The sequence below is a fragment of the Kryptolebias marmoratus genome, linkage group LG19, assembly GCF_001649575.2.
Source record: "Kryptolebias marmoratus isolate JLee-2015 linkage group LG19, ASM164957v2, whole genome shotgun sequence".
Lineage (NCBI taxonomy): Eukaryota > Metazoa > Chordata > Actinopteri > Cyprinodontiformes > Rivulidae > Kryptolebias > Kryptolebias marmoratus.
In genome coordinates, this window is record NC_051448.1 from 15,342,389 (window position 1) to 15,369,628 (window position 27,240).

The 27,240-nt window shown below is 43.4% G+C and overlaps 4 protein-coding genes across 5 annotated transcripts in view; 3 read left to right on the forward strand and 1 right to left on the reverse strand.

Moving 5' to 3' along the window:
- The first annotated feature begins 1,481 nt into the window (after positions 1–1,481).
- On the forward strand, positions 1,482–7,447 carry LOC108231808 (snake venom vascular endothelial growth factor toxin HF). Its single transcript, XM_017409098.3, has 7 exons — positions 1,482–1,654; positions 3,529–3,562; positions 3,637–3,833; positions 3,917–3,990; positions 4,078–4,107; positions 4,185–4,256; positions 7,003–7,447. The coding sequence occupies exons 1-7, from the start codon at positions 1,586–1,588 to the stop codon at positions 7,037–7,039; spliced, it is 513 nt and encodes a 170-aa protein (XP_017264587.1). The 5' UTR covers positions 1,482–1,585; the 3' UTR covers positions 7,040–7,447.
- A 683-nt stretch (positions 7,448–8,130) lies between these two features.
- Positions 8,131–13,132, forward strand: cipcb (CLOCK-interacting pacemaker b). Its single transcript, XM_017408992.3, has 4 exons — positions 8,131–8,505; positions 9,114–9,298; positions 9,390–9,574; positions 10,760–13,132. Exons 2-4 carry the CDS (start codon positions 9,184–9,186, stop codon positions 11,699–11,701), a joined length of 1,242 nt encoding a protein of 413 aa, XP_017264481.1. The 5' UTR covers positions 8,131–8,505; positions 9,114–9,183; the 3' UTR covers positions 11,702–13,132.
- Positions 13,133–15,130: 1,998 nt separating this feature from the next.
- On the forward strand, positions 15,131–25,730 carry znf410 (zinc finger protein 410). Of its 2 annotated transcripts, XM_017409250.3 has the most exons (12): positions 15,131–15,371; positions 15,461–15,543; positions 15,617–15,674; positions 15,773–15,905; positions 17,111–17,293; positions 17,978–18,199; positions 20,951–21,104; positions 21,706–21,887; positions 22,404–22,493; positions 22,616–22,735; positions 23,771–23,890; positions 25,044–25,730. In XM_017409250.3, exons 3-12 carry the CDS (start codon positions 15,642–15,644, stop codon positions 25,142–25,144), a joined length of 1,338 nt encoding a protein of 445 aa, XP_017264739.1. In that variant the 5' UTR covers positions 15,131–15,371; positions 15,461–15,543; positions 15,617–15,641; the 3' UTR covers positions 25,145–25,730. The 2 variants fall into 2 exon arrangements, with proteins under 2 accessions (XP_017264739.1, XP_037837419.1); XM_037981491.1 differs by having other exon boundaries at positions 15,131–15,543.
- Positions 25,291–27,240, reverse strand: part of LOC108231867 (ectonucleoside triphosphate diphosphohydrolase 5-like) — a 6,989-nt gene continuing 5,039 nt past the window's right edge. The window contains exons 11-14 of the mRNA XM_037981493.1: positions 27,094–27,240; positions 26,749–26,805; positions 26,457–26,572; positions 25,291–25,992 (exon numbers count right to left, since the gene is read on the reverse strand). The exon at positions 27,094–27,240 is cut by the window's right edge and continues 19 nt beyond it. Of these exons, the coding sequence (XP_037837421.1) occupies positions 25,909–25,992; positions 26,457–26,572; positions 26,749–26,805; positions 27,094–27,240 (404 nt within the window). The 3' untranslated portion in view covers positions 25,291–25,908. The remainder of the gene's footprint in view (positions 25,993–26,456; positions 26,573–26,748; positions 26,806–27,093) is intronic.

Sequence of the window (27,240 nt, forward strand, 5' to 3'; positions counted from 1 at the left end):
AAGCATAAATTTAAGAAATATATATCTTAAAGTCACCTTTTAGATTCCTCACTAGCTGGATTACACATAAATAATGTATTCTGCTCTGGATTAGGAGATTGAAACTGATTTTTATCCTTTTTGTCTTTTTCTGTTCTTTTGCTTTTAAAATACCAAAAGCCATGCAACGAAACATCACGAGCAACAGGATGAAGACTGTCTGTAACCTTTGTCTGTAACAAACGCCAAACTGGCCCGACATCAAAGCCTGCACACAGAGGGAACCGATTATGCTCAGATGGAAGTCCTTATCCATGTTGGTTATCTCCTGTAGAGAGACGGTTCCTTTGAACACAAGCAGGACCAATTATCCAGTAAACAACACAGGCCGAGAGAGCACATCTGAGCCCCCCTCCTAATAAAAAAATGGGAGAGCACGCTTGTCGAGCTGGAAGTACCGCTCCTCAAAGGCCGATCGAAGAAATAAACTGGGAAAAAAAAAAATGGCACCATAATGGGAGACGAGCGCTCCGTGGTGCCTGGAGGAAGCAGGCAAAACGCACCAAAGGCGGTTATTGGCGTCGATGAACGGCTCGGGAGACGCCTGAAGCGGCATCCAGATGTGAAGCCGGGTCGTGCGTGTTGTCGATGTTAGCAGGAAGATTCGGGGGCGCTCCATGCTGCGACCTCGCCCCACGAGCCTGTTTTCTCAGTGTCGCAGTCAGGCCACAACAAGGGCCCGCCCTGTCGCTTCGCTTTAACGTCAAAAACGGTGGAACGCGCCATTCGACTGATCCCAAAAGGCGTCGAGTCAGCTTCGCCTTCCTCGTGTTCGTGGGTTTCCATGAACCTGTTAACTCTTTAGGATGTCGCGCTTTCAGTGTCTTAAAATGATGGAGGTGTTGTGAAAAGGTTACGAGCAGTCCATATCTTACCTGCTGTGGGTAGCTCCGCGAACCACCTCTGTTTGGAGAAGTAGAGTTTATTTCTGATCAGGTGGACGAGCTAACGGCTAGTCATACTTCCAGCAGGGACGTCACAATATCTCTGCCGGAATCAGCATGTCATGTGAACAACATAAACCACTCTGATTCTTTTTAAAAAACATTTTTTTAAATTCTACTCTTTTAATTAAAATCGCCTTAGCTCATTGGCCCAATCCAAATCAACCTCTGTTTCTCCAAACGGAGGAGCTATCTACTGCAGGTGAGATATTAACTGCTCACAAGCTGTCCACAGCAGCTGCCAGTCGGAGGAAATTTAAAAAAACTGCCACTTTCTTTTACATTTACAAACTCTAAAACCCTCAAATTTAAGCTTTATTGACTATTAAAAGGGTGATTTAGTCAGAAAACTCGACTATAGGATGACAAATAAGACGACTCAAAGGTGATTACCCCTTAACGAGACCGGCCCTAACAACTTATATCATCATTTCTCCGGAATTCCTCCTCTCCTCCTCCAGCTGTTGTCTATGTTAGCTACTGGCGCGTGCTCCACATCCCCAGCTGAGCTCACGCGCTCCTCGACACACCCCTCGTTTGACATTTCTGCATTTCTTTCCGAGAGCCCGCGAGACGACAGGAGGAAACTCATCCTCGGCACCATGCGAAGCCCCAGCGGAACCTCTCGCCTCGCGCTGCTTCTTCTGCTGCAGCTGGCGACACCTGCACAGGTAAACCCCGAGGCGCCGCGGCGCATGCGCGGATGCGTTTGTTGTCCTTGTTTGGCTTTTTTTTCCCCCCGCCCCTCTTTAAAGTGTAGATTTCAGTTTATCTTTGGGTCAAGCACGTGTTCCAACATATATAGCTAATAGTTTGCATCTTGCTGATGTTGACTTCACTGTATTTGGTTTGGAAAGGTTCATTCTTCCCTCCCTGCCTGATTCCACATGTGGCTGACGAAACAGCTGTCTGAGGCAAACATCTGGATGTGTACAGGTAGCCTGCTGGCCCCGGCTGCCTTGGATGCAGCTGCTCCATGCTTATATGTTGGGGTTAATGTAGAGATTTACAACCACAAACTGCATGAAGAGCATAAAGGTCGAGTTTAACCCTGTGGGGCTCTTGGAGTTTAGAGTTAATAGTATTATGGCCTGCAGCCTTTTCCAATTCAAAAGAGCCATTCCTGCTCCTTTTCTTACTAAATAAATCTGTCCAGAGCTGCAAAGTGTACGCGAAGAGTGAAATAACAACAGCAGAAACCCATCAAGTATTACATAAATGCCATAAAAGCTGTAGTTTGTGGCATTATGATGTTAAAGATTTATAATAAATTGTTGTTGTTTACATGTTAGAACAATTAAAAGGACTAAACTCTTAAAAAAAAGAAACATATTTTTTGAATAAATCTACGCAGGTATTTTTGATTGTTTTTTTTTCCATATTTGTGGAAAATTAATACTGAAACAATAAAGCAACTAGTTAGAGCGAAGATAAAAATGAGGCCTGTTGGATGCTAAATGTGATAAATGTCCTCTCTTTAAGGCAGAAACCTTCATTTGCTTCCATTTTTATTCAAAGGTTTCATCAAGGGCATGGCTAGCATTAGATTTCATTTGGTTCCCTGTCGTGGTTGTGAATTTGAAATGCCCAAGTAAGTTTTAGTCAAAGCTACGCTACAGAGAGCCGCTGCAGACGGACCAAAAGAGCCACTTGTGGCCCGAGAGCCGCAGGTTGCGGACCATCTGCTTCCTCTAAGCGTGACAGCGTCTAACTTTACCAGCACTGCTGTCAGCTGCAGCTTCTAAAGGGACTGCGTCAAGTCAAATCTGAAGTAAAGTAAAAGTCTATTAAGTGCTTTTTCTCTCAGATGCCAGACTTGAGTTTTTATTGGAGCCCTAAAGCATTTTTATTTTTTCCGTTTATTTTTTTTTTTCTCTCTGTTGTCAAAAATTCCTTTTCCCCACATCATTTAGTTTTGCTGTGCAGATGTTTGGCAGCGATAGATCAAGAGTGGAAGTGTTATTAGTGGTGATAATTTCACAGAACACTCCAAGGAACTCGTTCGGACTGAACCCTTTTAACCCACGGGGTTTCTTTCTTTCTCTTTTTCTTTTTTTTTTATAAAGATTAACGAACGTCTTCTGAGGCATGGTGTTATTTCTCTGCTGTCTAAAACAAAATAATACAAGAATATAAACATTTAAATTTACTAAAATTCCCCTGAATCTGCCCAGATATGAAAAATGACTGTTTGTTAACGTGTGCAGAAAGAACTAACGATACATCCTATATTCTTCAGTCAAATCTGAATCCTTGTTGCTTTATAGATGAAGACTTCTCTGTTGCTTTTTTAATGTAGATACAGCATGTTGCAGATTGGTTTAGCCTTTTTCATGCATGACTGTTTTCACTGAATCCGAATGTGTGGGTTACATTTTTCCACCACTAGAGGAAGCTGTGTGTCTGCTCAATGAAACCACAGATTTCTGTTATTTTTATGTCACTGCTTGTACTGGCTCTAAAACTAACAGAGAGTTAGAAGGAGACGGAAGTGAGCAAACGGCAGTTCTAATTGGTTTTGTTGTTGGTTTGTTTGCTTTTTTAGACGTTAGCCATCCAGGGGGATGGACAGTCCACAGGTAAGGTCCCTCCTGAAAAGCAAAGGTTGTTGCAGATGATATGGAGCCTTGAGAGCCTCCCTCTTCTCCTGCAGTGGTGGGATTCATAGAGGTGATGAACAAGAGTTCCTGCCAGCCCATGCAGCAGCTGGTGGACGTGAACCAGGAGTTCCCCGAGGCGGTGGAGTACATCTTCATCCCCACGTGTGTCCCGCTGAGGCGGTGCTCGGGCTGCTGCAGTGACGAGCTGATGGAGTGCCACCCCACCGATCAACGCAACATCACTCTGCAGGTGTGGGAAGACAAGGCCAAAAAAAAAAAGGCAATTCCTGTTGACGATGGCCTCCTTGTTCAGCCCTCCCCTTGTCTCCTCAGGTGATGCAGATTCATATGAGGTCTTCACAGAAAGTGGAACTCACATTTGTGGAGCACCACGCATGTGAATGCAGGTAGATTACTGACAAACACCAAATCCTGTTGTTCCTTTTATAAATCGGATACCTAAAACCTTTTTTTTTCTTCCTTCTTCTTCAAAGACTCAAACAGAAACTTTTGAAAGCTAAACGGTCAGTAAGCAGACTTTTCAACTATGGAACTTGAGCGCATTATTGTCTTGATTAAACGTTTTGTTGTCCCCGTGCAGCAGCAGAAACAAGACCCTCAAGAAGAGACCTGGACTGAGGAAAGACAAAAAGAAAGCCAGCTGCTACAAGAAGTAAGGAACTGATTTGCCCCCCCCAAAGGCATTCACACACATTATCGGGGCCTTTACGGCAAAATTGATCAACTTCTTGCCACTCCGCTTCAAGTACAGAAAAGATTGAGTGTTATCACGCAGCACATTATCTGCCTCGTTCCTCATTACTTCTGCAGACCTTTAGTCCAAATCTCTTCTCTTCTGGCGAGCCATTTCTGGAAGGTCACAGATAATCTTAGACCACTGATAGTTTCAACCCAAGGACGTCCAGACCAAAAGTCTACCGTCAAAGCAAACAGACTCCCTGATCAGGAGTAGAGTGAAGAATACCAAGAGGTAGAAATATAAAGATTGCTAGTGAGTGAAGCTCACTGGTGTTTTTACCAAATGTGCATTTTGAGCACCATATTTTCAGGCTACAGCTGTAATCTGTCTAATCTGGAGAGGCAATTCCACTCGATCAACAACCCCAGTTCCCCAAAAGTGGGGACATTGTGCGAAATGTCAACATAAACAGAATGCAGTGATTTGCAAATCTCATGAACCGTAGTTTATTCACAATGGAGCCTAGTAAACATATCAAATATTTAAACGTAGAAATTGTACCATTTTTAGGAAAAAAAGATAAGGTAATTTTGTGTTTGATGGCAGCAACACATTGTCGGGACAGGGCGACAACGGCCCAACGTTTTCGGAACTTGGAGTTGTAAATGTGGAGATTGTTTATTTATTCTTCTTTTTTTTCCATGTTTAGCTCATTAGACTGTAAGTTCAGCATCAGAAACTCGGAGTTGAAAGCAAAGAAAGTGAGCAGACCTCTACCTCGGCCGTGGATCTGCTGTTGTCCTTCACCTTTTTTTTGGCTTTGAAGTCGCTTCATAAAATCAGTTTGTCGGTGCAAGTTTCTCATTTTCATTTACTGAGATGCCTCATTGATGAGGACGAAACTAAAGTTCCTCATCGTATTCAGCAGAGACCTGCAGACGTGCTCCAATCATCTTGAGCTGTCTGGGTCTCTCTGATTATTCTGAGAGTGTTTCCCTCATTAGCGCGGACGGAAAGGAAATCAATTTTACCCTGTCAGCTCGGCGAGGGATCACTTTTCTAATGTGAGACAATGTTTCACCTTGAAAAACGAGTGCCTCACTCGAACAGTTAAAACTTCTAATTGGATTCAGCTTTCCTTTCAGTTTTCACGCCGCAGTCAAGTCGTGGAGGTCCTCGGCTTCTAGCAACGCCAGCCTGTTCGCTCGGCATTCAGTCGTCAGCCATTTGTTGTTGTCATTGTTTGTTTCTGAGGCGTCAACCTTGCGGTGGCAGAATCCTTGAAGGTAAACAAGAAAGAATTTGAGGTATCTGGGTCAGCCGCCTGTGGCGCAGCCTGCAGGGTGTCACCAACCCTCCTGTTAAAGAGCGGCAGAAAGAAATCAAGGCTGCTAGAATTGGTATATTTTGGGCTACGGGTCACTGTGGGGGGCAAGGTTGCATCTGACAGCTCGTCAGCTTTCCCACAAAAGTTGTTTTTATATATATCAGGGTGGTCTTATGTTTTTTGTCTGGACTTAGAGCAGTAATGATGTGCTTTGACGCGCCTTTAGCTTCTATTTCTTTGTTTAGGGCACTCAGGGCTAGAGGAGCTCCTTCTCCGAACCCCACACTTAGCGGTCAAGAGACCACACAGCTGCAGCCTTTCACCAGAATCAAAACCGCGGCTCGGACTCCAGAGGAATAAACACTGTCGCGTGTCGATTCGGCGGCTGGACGAGCTCCTGCTCTCCTGGTCTGTTTTGTCATCCATCGCAGAGAGAAGGAGATTTTCTGAGACACCGTGTGAACGCAGATCCAGGATTCACACAGTTGTTTTTCCTGTTTTTTATTTTTATTTCTCCGTACGTCTTTTTACAGTCTAACTACCTTTCCCTACTTTGTGCCGTTTTGCCATTCATGTATCATAATCAGCTCATTCAGGAGATGGGTGCTGTGACTTTTGTTTTTTTTCTTAAACTGTTATACTTTGAAAATATTTAACTTTATTCACAAATGTTTTACCCATGGAAATACACTGAGGTGTCTTAAATTTCCTCAAAAACATTGCTCCCTTTGAAATTTGCTACAGGCTACTATGTTACTTCTAGGTTTTAGTCACAGTTTTGCTTACTTTTAACTTTTAGGTAGACTTTTGCTAGCCTTTAGCTCATTTTTTTTTTTTTTTGCTTTTAGCTCTAACACCTCAGTTCAAATGTCATCAATTTCACTGCATTTCTGCAGAAAACACATTTTCTCTAGGTAATGTTTTTATTAAAGGCTCTCCAAAATTTTGCTGTCAATTTGTACTTGGATCGTGAAGTTTTAGGAAGTAAAACTAATTATTGCAATCATTCATTTTGCGTAGCAGTCGTCACGCCATGATCTGGATTCTCCGAATTTTGTGCCAAAGAGAATCTATTGATCCAAACGAGATATTTCACTTTCATGGTTTCTGCTCAGAGATGCTCCAAAGTGTGGACCAAATACTTTTGATTAACAGTTTGATTTTATTCACTCAGTGCTGAAACTAATCGAAGTCACAGAGAACAAACTGTGACTCCGTGACTAATTGTTCAAATTTTTATTTAGCGTTTCATAAAATGGTTTATAAAGGAACAACAAGCCCTCTGTGAAACGAGTCGACTGGAAGTGTACTAAAGTCAGATGACATTTGGGAAAATTATAAAGACAATAATTGTTTTCAGCTCATTTACTTCTACTTTTTTGTGTCTTTCAGGTGTCAGCCCCGACGAAAGAAGGCAAATCTTGACTGATTTCTGAAAAAAAAAAAAAAGAGTTTGGAAGCGTGAGGAACAGCATGTCAAATACCAGACTCCTTTTATCATCAGCATGCGTTTTTTTTTTCTTCTTCTTCTTTTTAATAATGTAATATTTAATCAAATGTGTCTTTCAAGCTGTTCCAAATGTAGGGTTTGGTGATTGTGGTTTATTTAAACTGTAATTGTGTTTGGAACCAGCTCCAAACACAGGAAAAACAACGAACCAAAGATGTGTGATGTAATGTATGTAAACTGACTGCAAACTGCTCAAATGTGACCCCTGACAGATTTATTTAATAAAACTGCACTCCAGTAAAGAGGATCATTTACGGACAGTACAGCAGACACTGGGAGCTCTTCATCTGAAGACTAAGCTCTGAAATAAACAAGCTCTTAGCGGTGCACTGTGGTCGTTGTTGTTCATTGGTTTGAAATGCTTTTCCATCCTTGTACAAACATGTAAAGTTATATAGGTGTGGTTAGATTTAACAGCAAGGAATCCTTCTATTTCACTAATAAAAAAGAGGATCAAGTCAGCTATAAAAGTGATGCAACATGTTGTATATACTAATATCAGCTTTAATGCTATGGATTTCACATATGAAATCAGTTACTGTATTCTTTTCTTGCAGTTGTGTGAAAGGTATTTCTTGTGCTTTTCCAGTGGCATATTGCAGCTGTCCTCTCCCTAAATGTTAGGGTTAAAACAGCAGACACATGCATGGGAGACATGCTTGTTTTCACAAGAAGCCGTGATTTGTTTACTACATCCGACTTGCTTCATAGGGGCCCAGCTCTGCGTAGGTTAGCTCCAGGCCAAACATTCATGTAATACACCCAGACGTTCTCACGTCACCGTAGCCCTTCGTGCGTGGGCTGTGAAGATCTACCCTAACTGCAAGTCACACACGGAGTCCTTCACTTGCCACACTTTTGGAAGAGTCACGTTTTTCAGCTGCTGGCGGCGCTGGCCAATCAGCGGCCTGGAAGACTGTCACATGACAGTGGGTGTCAACCAAACACGTGTGACGTAGACGACGGGACTGTACAGCCACGCCCACAACTGCCAAATATGGACTGGTGGCTGTAACGAGTATTCCTTCCTGTCCTGTTTTTATAGTGTTTAGAAGCGGTGTCTGTGGAATTAGGTTAGCGAAAACGACGCACTTTCGACAACCTGGTCACCGGCGTTGAAGCCCGCCGGACAATTAAGCCCGCATCTTGCTGTCCACCGTCGCCACCGTGCTCCGCATGTGACCGAGCGGACGGGAGAGGAGGAGCGATCGGTCTCGTGTTCAGTACCGTGGAATAGCGAGTCCCAGGCAACGACGTAGCAGGGCGGCTGCGGCGACGGACACCTAGGAAAGGAAAAAAAAGAAGAAGCCGTAACCTCGACCTAAATGCAGTCTTTTCACCGTCAGCTGTTAGTACTGCCTCGTTGGAACCGTACCGTGAAAAAAGTAGGAATAATCTTGTGTTTAATTGCTGTTTTTGTTTATTCCGTTTGAGTTCTTTGACTTCGCGTGAGTTGACGCTCATTAGCATGTTTAGCTTTCACACTGTTAGCGCTCTAAGCTAACAGTCCGCAGCAACGTAATACTTTTGTCATTTTCCTAACATTTAAAAGTATTTCCTTGTGTTTACTTATTAACACAACCCTATCAGTTGTTATAACGCTTAGTTGTGCGCCAATTAATCACGTATTTGTATTACTGAGTGAGAACTAAAAACTGAGCAGTGAACTTTATTATATCAGTACCATGGATGGGCTTTCTGTAATTGTGAAGGTTACTTCGAGTTATTCTTACAGATAATTAGGATCTGTCTGAACAGAGATAATGAATCTAGGCCATGTATGTTTATGAGTTATGTTAACCCTGACTAGGAAGGGATATTGCTCATGTGAAAAGTATTTTCTTAGCTGTCGTCCTGCCAAGTACTAACTTGAATTACCAGCTGGTGACTTCTCTTTTTAATTATTGTTTGCTTCGTATGACGTCAGAACTCTACAGTGTGTTATTCATTTGAAAAGCGAGTCTGATCAGCATCGTTTTATTCCCATCTTCAGCCTTTTGATATGCTGAAGTAGCCTGGTGAGGGCTCGTGGATCAGAGGACATCGTCAGTAAAGCATCAGAAATGGAGACGAGCACCAAGAGGAAGGCGGAGAATCACTTGAGGGCGCCCAACCAACCCCGCATCATGAAGCGCGGCAGCTCCCGGGCCGATTCAGAGCGAGACTCCGGCTTCTCAGGTTCAGGCTGACTCCTGGCGCCTTTTAAATGTGTCTCGAATGCCAGGTGCCACTCAGAACACCACCTAATGGGTCTTTTTTCCCCTTATAGATGCCAGCTCGGAGCACATGAGCGCGATGGAGACGACGGACTCTGAGGATTCGTCCCGGCCTGCAGCGCGGCAGGGGTCACACATGCCTGGTTCGGGCCCACGCCCCTCTCGGGTGGCTGTGGTGGGAGGCTCCTACTCCGGTCTCTCTCCTATGATCATAATGAACAACGTCTTGCTCAAGCAGGTAACACAGTAAACCCTTTGCTCTATGAAAACACATGCTTGGACTAATTGCATCTCTGCTTCCTCCTGAGACGTGAAATTTTGATGCAGAAGAATCACAAAATAATGTATTATTTTTCATATTCAGTGCTCTGCTTTAAAGCTGGTTCATCTCTCTGAAAAAAAAAACTTTTGACCTGCAGTAGTCCATGCATGGCAAGGTTTTAGCGCTTTGTTCGCAAACAGCTCCACAAAATGTCCTCAGTATACCATTCAATCAGCAAACCATGTTTTAAACTATGTGGCTGAAATAAGAAGCTGCAAATAGTCAGTCATGAATGTTGAGTGCCGCTGAGCCGGTTCTCAAAGAGCCGACTCCTTGGGAACCAGCTCTTTCTTGAAAGAGCAGCTCAGGAGCTGAAAGATCGAGTTCGGAGCTGTTTTTTTTTTTTCCAGCAGTGTTGTTGGGAATTGAAGCCAGCAGGACCCAGTTTATGGGAGCTGTCATGTTGTCTTGTGGTTGTGGGTCCTGCGTATTCCCTCGCACCTAATCATGGTGCACATGTTAAAATAAAATCTGAGGTGGTGTTGTTTTTTTTTTTTAATAAGAGCAAACTCCTGTTTGATTACATGAAGGGGTGGGACTTATAACTTATAACTGACTTATAACTGAGACTCTTTCCAGGATGCCCCTATGGGGGTCCTGTATTATAATACACGTTGATGGGTTAAACGTTCTAACAGTTAAGTAAAATAACTACAGTCAACTCAAACCAATGCAGGCAGTTCAATCAGGAATGCCGTACTGACGAGGTGAAATGTGTCTGTGGTCTTTGGGGAAAAGAGTTTAATATCGGGACACATCTGTAGGTGAGGTGAGTCCACACAGCTCTATTAGGAACGAAGATTCATTTTCAGGGCGGTTCAAAGTCCTACAGAGAATTTATTTTAGGAGCTTTAGAGAACGCCATTTAGAGGACATTTGTGTGGGCCGCTGAGAAATAACTGGGAAAGAAATACACGCGATTCTCTTGTGTAACTCTGTGTTTTAACAGTGAAATGTAACAAATATTTCCGTTACGGGTTGAATTAATGCATCGTATATCAATCTCAAAGGAGAAACTGGTTTCCATAGATCAACATTGTGGATCGCTAAGAAGCTAAAAAAAACTAAACTAATTCTGGGTTTTTGACTTTGTCTTTACAGCCTGCAGATAATCCTCCTGCTCTGAAACCCTGGGGCTTCAGCCCCACGGTGGAGGTGGTGCAGCCTGTGGTCCCCCAGCCGCAGGTGGTTTTTCTTCAGCCTGTGGTTTCCCGTCAAGCTTCCGCCGCCTCCAAAGAGGCCACCTCTAGACACAGACGCTCCAAAAAGTATCTTCCAATCCTGAAATCCTACCCCAAGATTGCCCCACATCCCGGGGACAGCTCCGGTTCCTCAGGACGAGGAACTGGTTCCTCCTCCTCTTCTTCTTCTTCTTCTTCTTCTTCTTCTTCAGGGTCAGAGAGGTGTAGCGCTTTGCCCTCCAACCTTTGGGAGCACTGTAACAGAGAAAAGACTCAGAGAACTCTCTGTGGTAGCACCAATAACTCTGGACCTGCCTCTCCCGGTCTTCCTGCTGCTCGCAGCGCTGCGTCTCCTCTACTCCAGAGCAGACATGCTCTCCCAGCAAAGGCAACCAGCGGCGGCAGCAGCCCCGCCACGGAGAGGCCTTCATCTGCTACCAGCTGGGCAGAGTTTACAACTTCCTTGTCTTTCAACGGCGTTGCCGACTCCAAAACCCAGACACTCCCTGTTCCCCATGCAGGCCCGTCAGAGATCGCCTCTCCACAGGAATGTAGCGCGGATGACGGCGATCCCGACTCGAAGAGGAAGCGCTTCTGCAACACTTACAACATCCTGAGCAAATCGGGTCTGCTGGACATCACGCTCCGGACCAAGGAGCTCCTCAGGCAGAACCAAAGCACCCAGAGCGACCTGGACCGACTCAGAAAGCACACGGACCTTTTCCTTCAGGCCCTGCAGTCCGGTGACACCACCCTCTGTGTAAAGCTGCAGGCCAGTCTTCAGGAGGAGGACAATGAGAGGGAGAGAGCCCCTCAAAGCAGCACAAACGCCGATCAGACACACGCCAGTGTGAGGCAGTAATCCTTTTAAGCTGAAATAGAGAGGAAGACCACGAGGTGTGTGTAGAGACAGATGGACCAAAAGTACTGCGCACCCATTACGGACCCCTCCCCCCCCAGACTCTGACTGACGGTGCACTGTGGCCTACATGTTTCTAAACCTTTGAGATTTAAAAAAATATAAGAGAAGAAAAATAGATGTGTAGTTTGCGTTTTGACAGCAGATGGTTTTGTTACGACAATTTGTTTTAACAAAGAAGGTTCTCCAACAGTATCAGCGAAAACAACAGACTTCACGCAGTCACAACCACGTAACAAACGTCTATAAATACGAGACGCTTTCGACGTTCTTACGTCACGGTGAATGTGTTCAGAGCGTCTCGTCTGTCAGTATCAAGCAGACAAACATGCGCCGGAAGTGTCTTTTTTTTTTTTTTTTTTTCTCCCTAAAACATCTCCTGGCTTAATGTGGCATCAGTGCTGTCAGCTTCAGAGTTTCCATCGAGTCGGTGACAGATGATCCTGTTTGTACCGAAGGTAGAAAAGTGAAGCCTTTAATAAGCATTTAGCTGTTTCCCAGATAAAACCTCATTATCACAGGTTCTTCCTAGAAAGCATATTATTGTTGGCATTTGATTGAGTTCTTTTTTTTGTTTTAAACACAGATGAGTGTAATGTAATGTGGCATTGTTGGTCAACTTTAAGTGCAGGTTTTTATTTCCCTTGTGCTTTGTTTTTTTTTTTATTATTTTTTGTTGTTAAAGAAATAATAATATGTTTTCTCTACTAAAGCAATTCTTAAGTCAGTCAGCTACGGACCTCGAATATCTTATTTTTTTAAATGTTCCAATGAAGTGAAGTTATTGAATTTATATCCTTTTTAACTGTCAGCATTTTATATTTGTTCATAAATCATGGCCTTAAAAGCTCAAGTGGACGCCATAGACAATTTGCACTAAAATAATTTTAATTGTAGCTTTGGAAGGAGTTCGTGGCAGAGTTTTATGGCAGCTCTGATTCTGTAGCTGATTTAAGATTGACGTCATTATTATTATTATTGTTATTTTATTTTTTTACATTAAGCGCGGCGCTCATCTTCCGCACGTTGTTATCGTAAACCTACCGCAGCCTGAATGCAACGGTGAATCTTTTTTTTAAATTTTATTTTTTATTTTTAACCCTTTAGCCTAGCAGTAATTATGTTTTACAGTTTGGTATTTCTTGTGATTACAGACTCGCTGTTTTATTTTGTGTTTTTTAAAGTGGTTCCTCACGAAGAAAGTATGCTTAATACGTGCGTTAATAAAAAAGAAGATTCTGTTTGTTTTAATGCTACTGTAAAAACAAAATGTAAAACATTGTCTTTCATGGTAAAAGTCAGAAGTTTGTTTTCCCCTGTTTTAAATTATCTGGGTATTTGAAAGATGACATTAAACTTGTTTTCCTAAAACACTTTGTTTTGCAGAGCTTCGACTTAACTTCCTTTGTTTCGCTCTAACAAACTTCTAGGAAGCCGGTCGCAGACGATTCTGTCCGACTGTAAAGTGGTTCTTTGTGATTTCTTGTGAGCTAAGAGCAGCCGAGGCAGCACTGGAGACGTTTGAGCTCGTTATCGGTCGTCCCCATTATCATCACTGCAGTGCACCACTTTATTACTGTCAGTAAAACCGTTAGATTCACTCGTTCAAGCTTTCAGGGTGTTGACTTCTCGTCTTCTCTCCCAAGCCTGTAGTTGTGGGTTTTTATTTGGTCAATCTGCTGAACTTCTAAATGAGTGGAAGAAGGTGTAAGCTGATCTTTTTTTTCCTTGCACCCAGGCTCCTCCGCTCAAACTGTCAGCATCGTTGTCGTCTTTCTGAAAAACATGCTTGTCGTCTTTGAGCGACTCTGGCGTTTAAATTGAGCAGCTTTAGGGCCTCCGTCCTTCAGGTTTCTGCTGGGCCGAACTGCATTCAGACGTGGATCCTTCCCGTCAGACGAGCTGCTCGTGTCTTTTAGGTTTATCAGGTTGGAGCTAACGAGCAGACGGGTCTCCTGTAGCTGTTCAGATGTCACAGCAATATAACCACAATACAGTTTTAACACTTAAACTGTGCACTAATGAAACAAAAAGTACATTCTTATCTTAGAGTTTAAGTCTTCAACGTGTTTACGTCCAGGTTCTCAAGCTACTAAAAGCTCATTTGTTTGTTGCTGAAAATGCCTTGTTCTAAATAAAGTTGTAGTTTGACACTCGGAACAGAACAAAGGCTCTGCTTTGCTTGTTAAAGAGGAAAAAAAAAATATGCTCCTTTTTTCTCAAACTTCATAGACCAAAATAACATGTCAGCCTCTCATCAAATTCATTTGAACTCGCTTCTTTCCCAGTTCCTCTTCAGTCAGAAGCAGAGGTGTAAAGGTGTGTAAATACTGCAGAAATACAGTAAATGTAGTGCAGGTGCAGCCGCCTCATCTTGGTTGTTTCACTGTTTGACAATTAGCAGATTAGCATCACTGTGTGTACAAGCTATGGTGTGTGATGACGTATCAGAATCATCCAAATGTTGACATTACAGACTGTATCTACAGCAAGACACTTGTTATGTTTCAAGACGTAATCATGGATTCTCCGTTTGTTTCTTGGCAGCTTTAAATTCTTGGTGCTTTTTAGTCGTTTTCCTTTCGAAAGTGCTGAAACTCCTTTAGAAGAAGTGGCCGTTTTTTCAAAGTGTCTCTATAGTGCACCAGATATGGTGATGATTGTGTGGGGTAAAAAATCATGTTTGATTTATTGAGCTGAATGTAGTCTGACTTGCTCCAGGACATTTACCAAATCACTTTCAAAACCTTAAAAAAACCCACATGCGATTACGTCGTTTTCATCAGAATCAACCAACTCAGATTGTGAAATGCTTTTATTGAAAATGCTTTTGGCTTGGTTTATTTATTTATTTATTTATTTTGTACATTTTTGTTCATAAAGTCATTCCTGTGTAATAAATATTTAAAAAACATATTCTTGCTGTATTTGTTTTGAGTATTTCTTTAGTGAAATGTGTTTAAATGACTATTCCCACCCAAAAACAAAGTTTGAAACAAATGAAAAATATCAAAGCAGTTAACAAAGCACATTACCTATAAAATATTTGCTCATGTAAACATAAAAGGCTAAGTATTCTGAGTTTTGCAAACCCACATCATATTTCAGAAATTGAAGATGTGGTATACATGTGTTAATCTGTTTGTGATTTTGGTCCAAACAAAGGCTACAAATTTACATCCTAAACTGCTCTCTCTCACACACAGAATAAATAAGGCTTAAGATCAGTAGCTGCCCTGTTAGTTAAAACAGTTTTTACTGTTTAAATAAATACATTTAGGCTACAGCAGGTAAAAGTTTTACGGTGTAGTTAACATGTTTGGCCGCTGGGTGGCAGCAGTGCGACGGGCTGATTTTAGCCGGAAGTACACTAACATGTTCCATCGGAGATTCCGTAGCTCAAAGCTGCTCTGTTTTGAGTTCAGCTAAGTTACTCTCAGTCCGTGTCGCAATCACTCGACTGTTGTAATGTAAATAATTATATGCTTCTCGGAATTTAAACGAATTATTTACGCGTACAGTGTGTTGTCAGTGACTAGTTTTACAAAGCGTGCCGCTATTTTAAGGGATATTTTTTTCTTCTTATGCTAACCTTGCTAGCTACGCTAACAAGGTAACCTGTGTGCTTGTTTGGACCATCACGGTCAGGTTTTAAAACCTCAGCCTCACCTCTGTTTTTGCTTGTTTTGCAACTGGCTGCAGAGCTAATGTGATGGGTTGGACTCGGAGATGACCTGCAGCTTCTGACCCGCACAAAATCTTATTTTTAGTCGGTCAGATCGGAGGTTTGTATTGTTGTTACTGAGCCAGTCGGATGAGCAGCTGCTGCTGGTTTCTAACCCTTGTGTTTTTGAACAGCTGGGACCTCCACACAGGGTGACTCATGCTTTCTGATGAGCTTGACTCCAAACCAGAGGTAAATGTCATTATATAAGGCTGTTGATTGAGTCAGCAGATTGTCGTTTTAAAATTTAACCTGCTGTGTGGTTCTTTTTCTCCTCCTCCTCCTGTCAGCTGCTGGTGCAGTTTGTCCAGAACGCGTCCATCCCGTTGGTGCAGAGTTTGGAGGACCAGGAGTCCAAGCACACCTGTCTGCCTCTGCTGGCTCCAGCTGAGAGCTCCCTGTGCACTCCTCTGGAGCTCACAGGTTGGCACACACCTCACTGCTGCTCACAAATCTGACTCCTGAGTTTTAATTACAACTTAGAAACACACCAGCTTCACAAATTAGCACAAAGAGGTACGAGCTGAGCGGACTGGCTTGTCCTACAGCTCAGCGTGTTTAGTCTGCGTCCTTATATCTTCTAAAAGTTAATTATTAGAACAATTCTGCTATTTTATATTCTGTACCCAGGTCTGGCTTTAAATACGGAGGGACAGTTGTGTTGTACATGTGCCATTTAACTCAATTACAGTAAATTATATTAGCTGTTTTTTGTTGTAAGCCTGTGAAAATATCCATCTAGAAACTTAACCTCAGGAGAAGATCATGCAGTGAAGCAGGGCTGCCTTGTTAAGGATGAAAAAAATAGTTGCTTTTCAACAGCAGCCTTCATCCTTATTTGCTTATGTTTTTTAATAAAACAACTTTATTGACACGTTATTTTGCTGAGACACCAGCATCGCAACATCCTGCAATTCTGCTAGAAGTTGTTTTTGTTGCTGGTTTAAAGGAATCCAAACAAGCTGGAGATGCTCCCCTTTTCTTTCTACAAATCAGAAAATACAACAAGCCTAGACCCAGATCTGGCTTAGTGACAACATGTTAGATAAGTTAACTAATACCTCATGTATTTGATTCTCATTTCACAGCATCTCAGCACCCTTTCAGTCAAGATGTGCTTTACAACACAGTTGGGTTATGTACTTTGTGTTGTTCACATTTCCCTGACTTGGGCTAACGCTGCTTAAAAGCAACTTTAATCCTGAAAATATCAAGTTAAGATGTCTTTGAGACCTCTGTTACGAGTGACAAATGGTCTCATTGCTATATTTTTTTCAACTTATTATTGATTTGCTTTTAAAAAGAACCCAAAAATTGAAAGTGTTGATCATGAATAGATAGATGGATGCCAGGATAAGTTTGTTAGCAAATCACAAATTGCACTGTTTGCATTTTACTGCCTTAAAGACAATAATAACTGTTTTGTCTATCTTCCCTTTCTGTATTATTGTTTATGACACATCTGTGTTTACCAGTCAACATTCACTGCCTGCGGATCAGCCCTTTGCAACTTGTCATATTCGCCGAAGCCTTGTGAACGTTCTCAGATTCCAAACTAAAACGCTTTGCGGATCACATTTGCTGGTGGTTTAAACAGAGAAACAAACCTGACAATCGCTGTTTTTTAGGAGGCCTGAGCCATGAGCCGGAGACTTCTCCCTCCCTGCCAGAGTTCGGAGGCGTGTCGGAGCCGAGCACGTTGGTGGTCCAGGCGCACGCCCAGCCACCGGCCTCGCCGAGCCCCCCGGCCATCCTGCATGACTTACAGCAGCCGGACAGCACCTCCTACGTCCTCCTGAACCTCGCCAAAGGTACACTCAACTGAAACGCTCTGCTATTATTCGCCAACGTTTTGACTATCGATGGCAACACTTGCTCTACTGATCTGTTACTTTATTTAATTAAATTGCTAGAGTTTATCAGTTTGTCCTGTGAAAGTACAGAAAGGCTGGTATTTACCTGCAGTGTTCCTGATTGGCTCCCAGCTGCACATCCACACTTTAGAACAGAGGAACCGAAGGTTTATCGCAGAGACAGATGCATAAATTTCCATATTTAAAAATGTTCTTTTCTCATCTCAAGTTCAAGCAGTTAATTAAAAATTAACAATGGAATAAATAATGAACGTTTGGCTGTGCCCCATATGAGGAGAAGTTGTTTAACAGCAGAAGTCTGAATCTGATCTCATTTCTGGGCTTTGATTCTTGCACAGCTCCTGTTTTCTGCTCACAGCTCTGAATAAAGGAGGTGACACATTTTTATGCAAAGAAAAACAGTAATTTCAGCGGTGAGAAATGATCCTTGGCAGGCTCGTTCTCCTGTTTCATTAGCTCCTGGCTGCAGAGTCAAAAAGGAATTTTTGTTTGTTTGACATGACATCATTTGCGTGAGGCCGTGCAGGAACATAAATTTTGAGATCTGACCCCGAAGGATTCCGGCAGAACTCTGGTGTCGGGGTTCTCTTCATTCCGCTTCTGCTTCCTCTCTCCTCCCAGGCATCACCGCCTCTTCGGAGTCCCTGATCTTTGCCGCTGACGGCACGGGCGACGACGAAGATGAGGGCGTCTCGTCGGGAGACTACGGGATAGACGGCAGCGCTCCGTGGTACCTGAGGGTCCAGGAGCTGGCGCACGACAGCCTGATCGCTGCCACGCGGGCGCAGCTCGCGAGAGACGCCAAGGCCAGCCAGGACGCCAGGGCGGCGAGCGTCGGCAACGGTAAACGACACAGAGTAGTGCAAAACAGAGCCGTCCCATGTCCTCAAGCTATTTATAGGAGTGCGAAATGAAGCAACAGATATTTCTGGAACGATCAGCTGATCTGCTTACTGTAGGCATCAAAGGCAGAAGAGAAATGAGGTCAGTGAGATGAAGTCGTAGCACGATCAGCAGTGACTAAAACGGCGCTCGGATCTTCTCGTAAGACTCTGGATCAAAACAAATCCGTGGCTTTGTCTTGATGGCTGGCTTCGTCTGACAGTAAATATCACAGTATAGCCTGGCGTCTGTCATCATCTACTTAGTATAGTTTTGGTCTGATGATGAGTTAATGTGTTTTTATAAATAAAGCCAGTTCAGGCCTGGGAGAACACAGTCATAAAGATCTGCTCTTTGAGGAAAAAGAGGAGGTTACGAAAGAGCTTAAACAACAAAGCAATGAAAAAAAATGGCTTTTTAATAGATTTTAGAATTAGAGATGAGGTAAATTATGTTCATCGAGGCAGCACAAACCAGGCAGCTGGTGCTGGGCGTGGCAGAAAGTAAGAGTCTGGCTGCAGGGCACTCGTAAGTGCATCAAGGTGACATTTCACCCTCAGCAGTTCTTCATCAGAGGTGAAACATACATCTGGGAACATCTGTTTGTCTGGTCTTTTTTTTGGATATAATTGATCGTTGACTCTGTTGGGCCTCTTTGAAGCATTTTTCTGCTTTTTTTTTCTCTCTCTCCAGCTGATTAAACAAGATTTAATTGGCACTAAAGCAGGCGGTGTCAGCAGATCACTGTGGATTGCTGTTTATCTTACTGAATAACAGGACAGCTACACAGTCTGGAAAAATATGGAACTCGATTTCAGCATTTTCCAGGTCTGAACAAGTATGGAAAGAAAAACAAGAAAATAGTTTCAAAGTTGCTAGAGTTTTCACATTGGTTCTACAGAACAGATGAAGTTGGTCACCATTATGTCCACGTTTGGATCGTATACAACAAGGGTTGCCAACAAGCGGTACACCGATGTCCCCCATCACTGAGGGTCCGAGTTGTGAGAGTCGACTGGAATTGAACGGAATTGTCCTTTGATAGCCTGACGTGCACAAATGTTGGTTTATTTATATTTATCTGCTGCTGTGAAGTCATGTTATTTAGTGCAGGTGTTTCTTTTAGATTTTCATTGTGAGTGCTAAACCCTGAAGTGCTGTGAACCATTGAGTGAAAGCGATAAAGACGATAAATGGTGATCTCAGGACTGAGGAAGCCCATGTCGTCTCTGTCTAAACTGTAAAGCTTCAGATCTGATTTTCTCCAGCTGCCCGCCCGTGAGTTTTGGAGCCACCGACTCGGGGGGGCCCCAAACCGTCACCAGCCCCCCCCTCCACAGGCTGCTGGTATAAAGCCGTGACATTTAGAGCTTCAGGACTCCCAGCTACACGGCTCGTCTTTGAACATGTCCCGAAACAAGCCGCGGGGGTCGTTGCTAAAAAAAGTTGAAGGTTTTTGACATTTTCCTGCTTTGATTCTGATTCCGACATGACATCTGTTTCATCCGCACTCTCAGGACAGAAAAAGAAGCAACAACGGTCATTTATCAATTAACGGCTTAGAAAACCTGCTTTTTTGATGTATCTGTCTGTTAGCAAAATATTTCATGAACCAAAAGAGAGATTATAGTGAAATTTGCAGAAACTAATCTTTAGATGTACATGTTTAGCTGATTAACGTTTGGGGTCAGTTTAGTTCAAGATGGCCGCCACAGTCAACTGACTTTAGCAAACACAAAAATTGCTATAATTCAGTCAGTTTTACAGATATTGACCTAACATTTGGCGTGGTAGTAGCTGAGACAAATACCCAATATATACTATGAGCCTTAACAGATTGCACAAAATTTTGTTTAAAATCTTGCCAATAACTATTTGGAGTCGACTTTGTCTGTCTGTTAGCAGAAGATCTCATAAACTATTGCATGGATTTTAATGAAACTTTCAGGAAATAATCACTGGATGTGCACCTTTAACCAATTACCATTCAGAGTCAATCCAATTAAAGATGGCCGTCACAGCTAATTGATATAAGCCAACACAAAAGTGGCTGTAACTTAGTCAGTTTGACAGATATTCAGCTGAAGTTCAACGTGGTAGTAGCTGAGAGTCATTCACAACACACACACTTGAGTGTGAGATCAAAATGGCTACAACTCCATTTTTAAACACGTGATCTTAGTTCAGAACTCAGGGCGTGAAAGGTGGCAGGTAATATGTGTCACTTCACGCACGCTGGGCCTTGTCATCCATATATACCTTTTACATATGTTTCTATTCATCCATATACGCCGTGGCTCAGGTTAAAGTGTGATACTTTGTTCAGTCTGGAACTAAGCCGCTGCCTTAATCGACGCCCTCCCACCAACTCGCATTAGATTGGACACATTTCCTTCAGCGCTGTGCCATCAGCTGCAGGAGCACGACTGCCGGCGTGCCGCGAGCAAAACGGGAGCCGCCGCAGATGTTCAAGGCGGGGAGTCTGGCCGGGTTAAAAGGGACTGATTGCGTTCAGCTCTGGATTGTTTTTCTTTCGCCCGCAGTCGTTCAGCAGGTCTCAGTCAGCAGCCGGACTCCAGAGGCTGGCCAACTCGCGCTCTCGGGTTGATTACTGCACAACTCCCACTCACCTCCTCCTCCCTCCCTCCCTCCCTCTCTCTCTCTCTCTCTCTCGCTCTCTCGCTCTCTCTCTCTCTCTCTCTCGTTGCCTAGGCGACCACACACACAGCTTGACAGAGGACAGGGACAAGCAGGAGCTGCCGCCTCGGACCAGCCGCCCCCTCTCCAAGTTGCTGTGCTCGTTCGAGGGCTGCTGCAGGACTTTCACCTGGCCCGCCCATCTCAAATACCACCTCAAAACACACAGGTACACACACACACACACACACACACACACACACGATGTTAGAGGACCAAACAACCAGGAAAGAAGGGGGGTGCTTCTGACAACAATGCTGTTTTAGATGAATGCAATAAAGTCCTAATAGTTTCCAACTTTCACTACATGTGACAGAAGTCATGTTACAGGTTAGCGAGTTTTTAGGTCTTAAACCCGAATCTTATTTAGACATGTGATGTGTCACAATCAGTTTGAAGGGATTCTGTTTCATAAACATGTAAACAACATAAACAGACACCAAATTATTACATTCACATAAGATCCTGATGAAAGGCGGTGGGCGATATGCAATCCTTCAATGAATATCTTTAATTATTTAACACAGTTTAATAGCAATAGTACCTTAAGCTACTGCTCTATTTTTGACCACTTTTCACTCTGTTTGGTTCTGACAACTTAAACCTGTCACCTTTTGGTACAAACAATATATTTAAGGCTTACAATTATTTTATTTTTTTTCTAATGGGGTTTAAATGTACGTACGGCTCAGGAACGGAGCAGATCTGTCACACGGCGCAAATGTTTACGAGCGTGTTGCACGTTGCCGTTTTGTTCGTTATCCACCCAGGAACGACCGGATGTTCCGGTGCGGCGCCGAAGGCTGCGGGAAGAGCTTCTACGTGCTGCAGAGGCTGCAGGTTCACATGAGGACTCACAACGGCGAGAAGCCCTTCATCTGCAAGGAGAAGAACTGTGGCAAGAAGTTCACCACCGCTGGAAACTTGAAGAACCACAGACGCATACACACAGGTGGGGGCTTTGGGGGGGGCAGCAGCAGCGGGAGAGATGGACGCCTAAAAGCCCAAACGCGCCGGAGGCAGCGACTGACTCAGGTTGTTGGCTCCGTTAATGCTTCCTCTGCGCAGCGAAGGCTGCAGATCTGAAGAGTCAGCAGCGCCGGCGCCTCCGTTTCACTGCTGCAAGCTGTAACACTACTCTGTCGTGTCTTATTCAGAGGAACATTAAGATTTTTTTTAACGACGACCTACTGTCTGGTTATCAGTTAGCAGACCATCTACAGCGCCGCGCTTCGATTTTACTTCCCCGTTTGTAGGCGAAGCCAAGCGTGGGCTGACACCGAACTATCCGGGCTATTTTTGTTTAAAACGATAGCTTCATGGTTATAAAAACATAACTGCTAAAACGTTACCAACGCAGCGTCGTGCAGACAATCCCTTTGAACGTAATAAAAAAAAAAACAAGTTGCTATTTGCTTTCCGTGATGTGTAGCAATATGTGAGTGTGGCAGGTGGGGTTTTTTCTCAGGTGAGAAGCCTTTTCTGTGCGAAGCAGATGGCTGCGGGCGGTCCTTCGCCGAGTACTCCAGTCTACGAAAACACATGCTCGTGCATTCTGGTGAGTTTACAGATACTTATGCCCTCTTTTCTTTTTTAAAGGGATGGTGTGAGTTCAGGGCTGGGTGGGATTAAAAGTACTATTTGTTTTTGTTTTTGCTCTGTGGGCATATTATTTCTTAGGCGAGAAGCCGCACGTGTGTGGGATCTGCGGCAAGACTTTCTCCCAGTCGGGCAGCAGGAACGTCCACATGAGGAAGAGACACGGGGAGGAGGTGCAGAGCAGTGACGGCAGAGAAGCAGGTTTGTTTGCTCGAACACACCTCCACTCCTTGTGTTAGAATAAACAAATGGTTGAGATAATTGCACACTGTACAATTATCATCATTATCGCCATTATCAGCTGCCTTTTCGTGATGGGCGACAAATATGCATCGGCATGAAGCTGGTTTCAGATTAAAGTGAGGAATATTTCTTGAATTATGACGGACTTTTGAAACGTCTTAGCACCTCAATAATTTCATTGTATTTAAAAGAAAAAAGTTTTTCTGCAAACTGAGGCTTGTTAGGTTTTCTGCGACGATTCCTCTGAGAAAGTCTGCAATCATCAAATTAAAAGCTTCAAACACTTCCTTGCCTTCACCTTCCAAATTGCCGAGACAGCCGAATGAATTCCTTGAGCGCGTTTCCCCGCCACAGCTGAGGAATATTTACACTCCTCGCTCGCGTCTCTGCGTCTCATTTTCTCCCCGTCGTCGGATTTAAAAGCGACTTCCTGCGAGCTGTCCGCGTTTCAGAGCAGCCCAGTTCGCGTTTGGAAAGAAACGGTGACAGCAGACGGCACATCTTTGCCTCTTTGTCGTGTTTTTAAATTTTTTGTCTCCTCCACCCCACCCCCTCGTAGAATTAGGGAAGCACCACAGCTGAATCACCGCAGGAAACGCTGCCAAAGCTCTAATTATAAACAACAGGTTTATTCGGGTCAGCCTCCCTGAAGAGGCTGGTCGTTTGTAAAAGCAGAGCCCAGAAGGACGCAGTTGCACAACAGATGGGTAGTTTCTGTGTAATACTTAACAGAATTACAGGATTAATTAATTATTAAACTCATTGTGTTGGAATACCCTCAGTCCAAACGACACAAACATCATCCCTGATGGGACAGAAACTAAGCAGATTTCACAACAATTACTAACTCAGACGGACAATAAATGTTATTGTCTCAAAGCTGAGTTCATTAAAAAGAAAACTAATATTTCTGATTCTGTCATATTTTAAATTAATGTTATGAGGTGTAGGAAAACAACAAAAAAAGTTTCAATGTCTGTTCGCAACTGACAGGAGAGGCTCTGACACAAAGCAGCCTGCTGGAGGCAGACGGTGAGAACGGAGGTGGCATGGTCGCCATGACAACAGCGGTGGAGCCGATGAATCTTCATCATGCGATGCTGAGATCACCAGGTAGGCATTTAAACGCGGCGGGGCGCAACCAGCAAGCTAGTGGTGGGCAGGATGACAAGACGTGTGACAGATGTCAGGGATGCTGAGTCAGCTTGTTGTTACTAACGTCCAGTCGAAGAGGGGGGGAGGTTCAGTCGCGTTAACGATTTGAGCGAGGTTTTTATGTTTCTGAAGTTTTTTATTTTTATTATTTATGACTGATTATTGCAGCAGCGTTTCTGATTGAGGCTCAAAACAAGACGCTCGGGTTACTATCGGTTAGGTTTTACTACCACCTGCCAAAATGTGCATTATTTTGTAGTTTTCACATCAGATGTTATTTAGTTTGCTTTTTATTGTTTGTCAAGTTCAGGTCAAATTAACTGGAGCAAATTAATTTTGTAATGAAGGCACCAGGTAATAAATTGTACCTCAGAGCCTACTAACTCACAGAAGTGGACTGTTTTTCTGTCTCTGCTTCCAGAAAAGTTACTGTCTGTTTCAAATAAATAAAAATCTTTTCTGTGGTACCAAACTGAGAGCCTCATATCGAGGCACGTACTGCACCCCTAGTAACCTAATCAGACTGCTAAACCTGTCCAGGAAAATATTTAGTCTTAATAAAGCAGGCCTGCATAAAATATGGCAACGGTCAGCTTGGACTAGAATAAATTGTAGGCGTTTACATCTCAGGCGCCGTGTGTTCATGTTGTTCATGCAAACGGACTCTTGCTGGGGTTGATGCACACAGCTGGTTTAGATGATAACGACGACAGAAGAGAAAGTTAGGAACGTGGGCTTATTGTAATCTTAAACAATAATATGGCACTTTGAAATGTTTTTTCTAAAGTTGTGCAGCCACACATTAAACGTTTGTGAAGCTCAGGTTAAAGCAGCAGGACGTGACAGACTCATCATGACCTAAATGAGAGAGTTCAAGCATCTTGGTTACTTCTTTGCGATTAGATTAAATGATGATTATGAGCAAACGAGTGATTTAAAGAGTGAGTTTTCCCTGCAGGCTCTGCAGCTCACAGTACAGAACACGAGTTTCATTTTCCAACGATCCTTATTGTTATTACAGGACAGCGTCTCCCTTCGGGATTATTTTTGGTACCGTCAAGCTTCTGACTTTGTGTAACTTGGCCTTTTGTGTTCGCATCCTTCCCCGTAGCCTCCGCGGACTCGGTGGTGGTTCTCTCGCAGCCACATGAGCTGGTGACCATGACAACGGAGGGTCATGCTTATGGAGAAGACGTGGTCGCTTTGCTGTAGCCTCCCATCGTGACAAACATCACACGCTTTTTTTTTTTTTTTTTTCAGCAGGACTGGACTGATGGTGAGAGCGGAATAAATATAGACGTCTATTTGTCAAAAAAAAAAAATTAGTCACAGACTTTAACTCCTGTAGATATTTGTAATTAGCAATCTATGATGATTTTATTTGAATGTGAAGCGTGACACGACAGAGTTTGTATGAGCGACATTTTCTTCCTTGAAAACAAATGATCCCAAAGAAATACTGATATGTTGAAGAGATTATAAAATGACTGTTTTATTTGGGTTTTCTCTTACATTTAAATGTACCGTGATTACGCTAACACCCAATAATAAAAAAAAGTGCTTAAGCGCACCATGTAAGCTCTGGTTTTGCACAGCAGAGCCAGGCTACTTTTTGTTTATCAGTCTGAATAAAACGTCTATTTCAAGAAAACAGCAGATCCACTCACGTCCAGCGCTGCAGTAATTGTGTTAGTTCTGCCTGACATCTTTTATTCAGCCTCCAGTGCTTCACTTCCCCTTACTAATGCAACACTTTGCAGATTTACAGCAGAAGATATTGCCACTTGAGAGAAATGGCTTTTAAAAAAAACACAAAAATAAATTTAAAATTTACTTGAGGTTATTTCTGTCTGTTGAAGCTAATGGCTGATGTACGGGGGTGGTTGGAGAAAGGCAGCGCACGTTACATCATCTGTTTGTTGGCGAGCAGCACATAAATCAGCCTCTCTTCAGCTGCACGCGGTCACCGCCGCTCCTCAGTGGAGCTTCAGGTTGTGGAAGTGGTCCAACATGGCGCCGAGAGCCCAGCTAGCCTCTACGTTGTTCACTTTCTTTGTCAGCTAGAATGACAAGATATTCAGATTATGTTTGTATTTACTAAATAAAAGGAATAAGTTTTTTTTGTGTGAAGAATCGACTCATTATTTCCTGAAATGTTGAACCTCTTTTTTTAACCAGTGGTGGCTCTCTTTTTGTAAACATCTCCAGCTAATTAACTGAAGGAGTTAATTCAAGATGGCAGTCATCTCCAACTCATAATCTGCTGTAACTCACACAAGCTCTAATATCACGAGATTGTGTATATTATCTTTAAGACTTGACCTAAACAGATACATCTCTTAAACATAAAATGATCTTATATGAGTGTAATGATCTGACATGCATTACTACAGGGAATCCTAGGCCTTTGATTGCTGCATGACTCATAAAACAAGCGGAAACATTTAAACCCTAACCAGCTCCTCGTCTCTTTAGTTGCATCCCCGTGACAGGGCCACTGGTAATGCTGTGAACGCAGCCTAACCTGCAGCATGGCGCCGTCCTTGAAGCCGAAGCCGTCCTTGAGCAGACAGGCGATGTAGGTCAGGTCCATGCACAAAAACGGGCTGACGGGCAGGTACCTGGTCGTCTTATTGCACACTGAGCGAGGAGGACAAAGAGAAATCCCGTCCATTAGGTTGGATAATCGCTCATCTGGACTCTTGCTGACAGATGAGGGCAGCATTTCCCCCTCAAGGTCTGTTCAGAGGCACGTTGTATTTCAAGCACGGGGAGGGATCTGTTATGGTGATGATGTATATCTCGGCTCGGCTCACCCTCTTTAGCTCTCTTCTTGAAGTCTCTGACCTGCAGCATCCCTCCTTGGACTCCATCTGCAACACAGGAAGGGGGGGGGGGGGTCATTATACGTTTAAAACAGTAATTACAAAAGCACATCCACATGCACATTTTTATAGCACTAATAACAGAGCTGATGGCCTTGGAGTGTAGACCGGCAGAGGGATAGCAATTTCTATAATACCTCCACAAGTATGGCTCATCAAATCCCCCGATACAGGAGCAGATGACTCACATTTTTCTGCTTCTGTCTAGCATGCTGGGTTTGTATAATTATATAAGGTGTGGACAGAAGGGGTGTGTGTGTGTGTGTGTGCGCTAACCGATAAGGCCCGCATCCACAGCTCTGTCAAAGTAATAGGAGAAAGCAAAGAAAACGTTGCTGTCTTTAAGCTCGTACGGCTGATGAATAATCCCCTTCACCACCTTAAGTACTTCCTGATAACAAAGCTTGTATCCTGCATGACCTG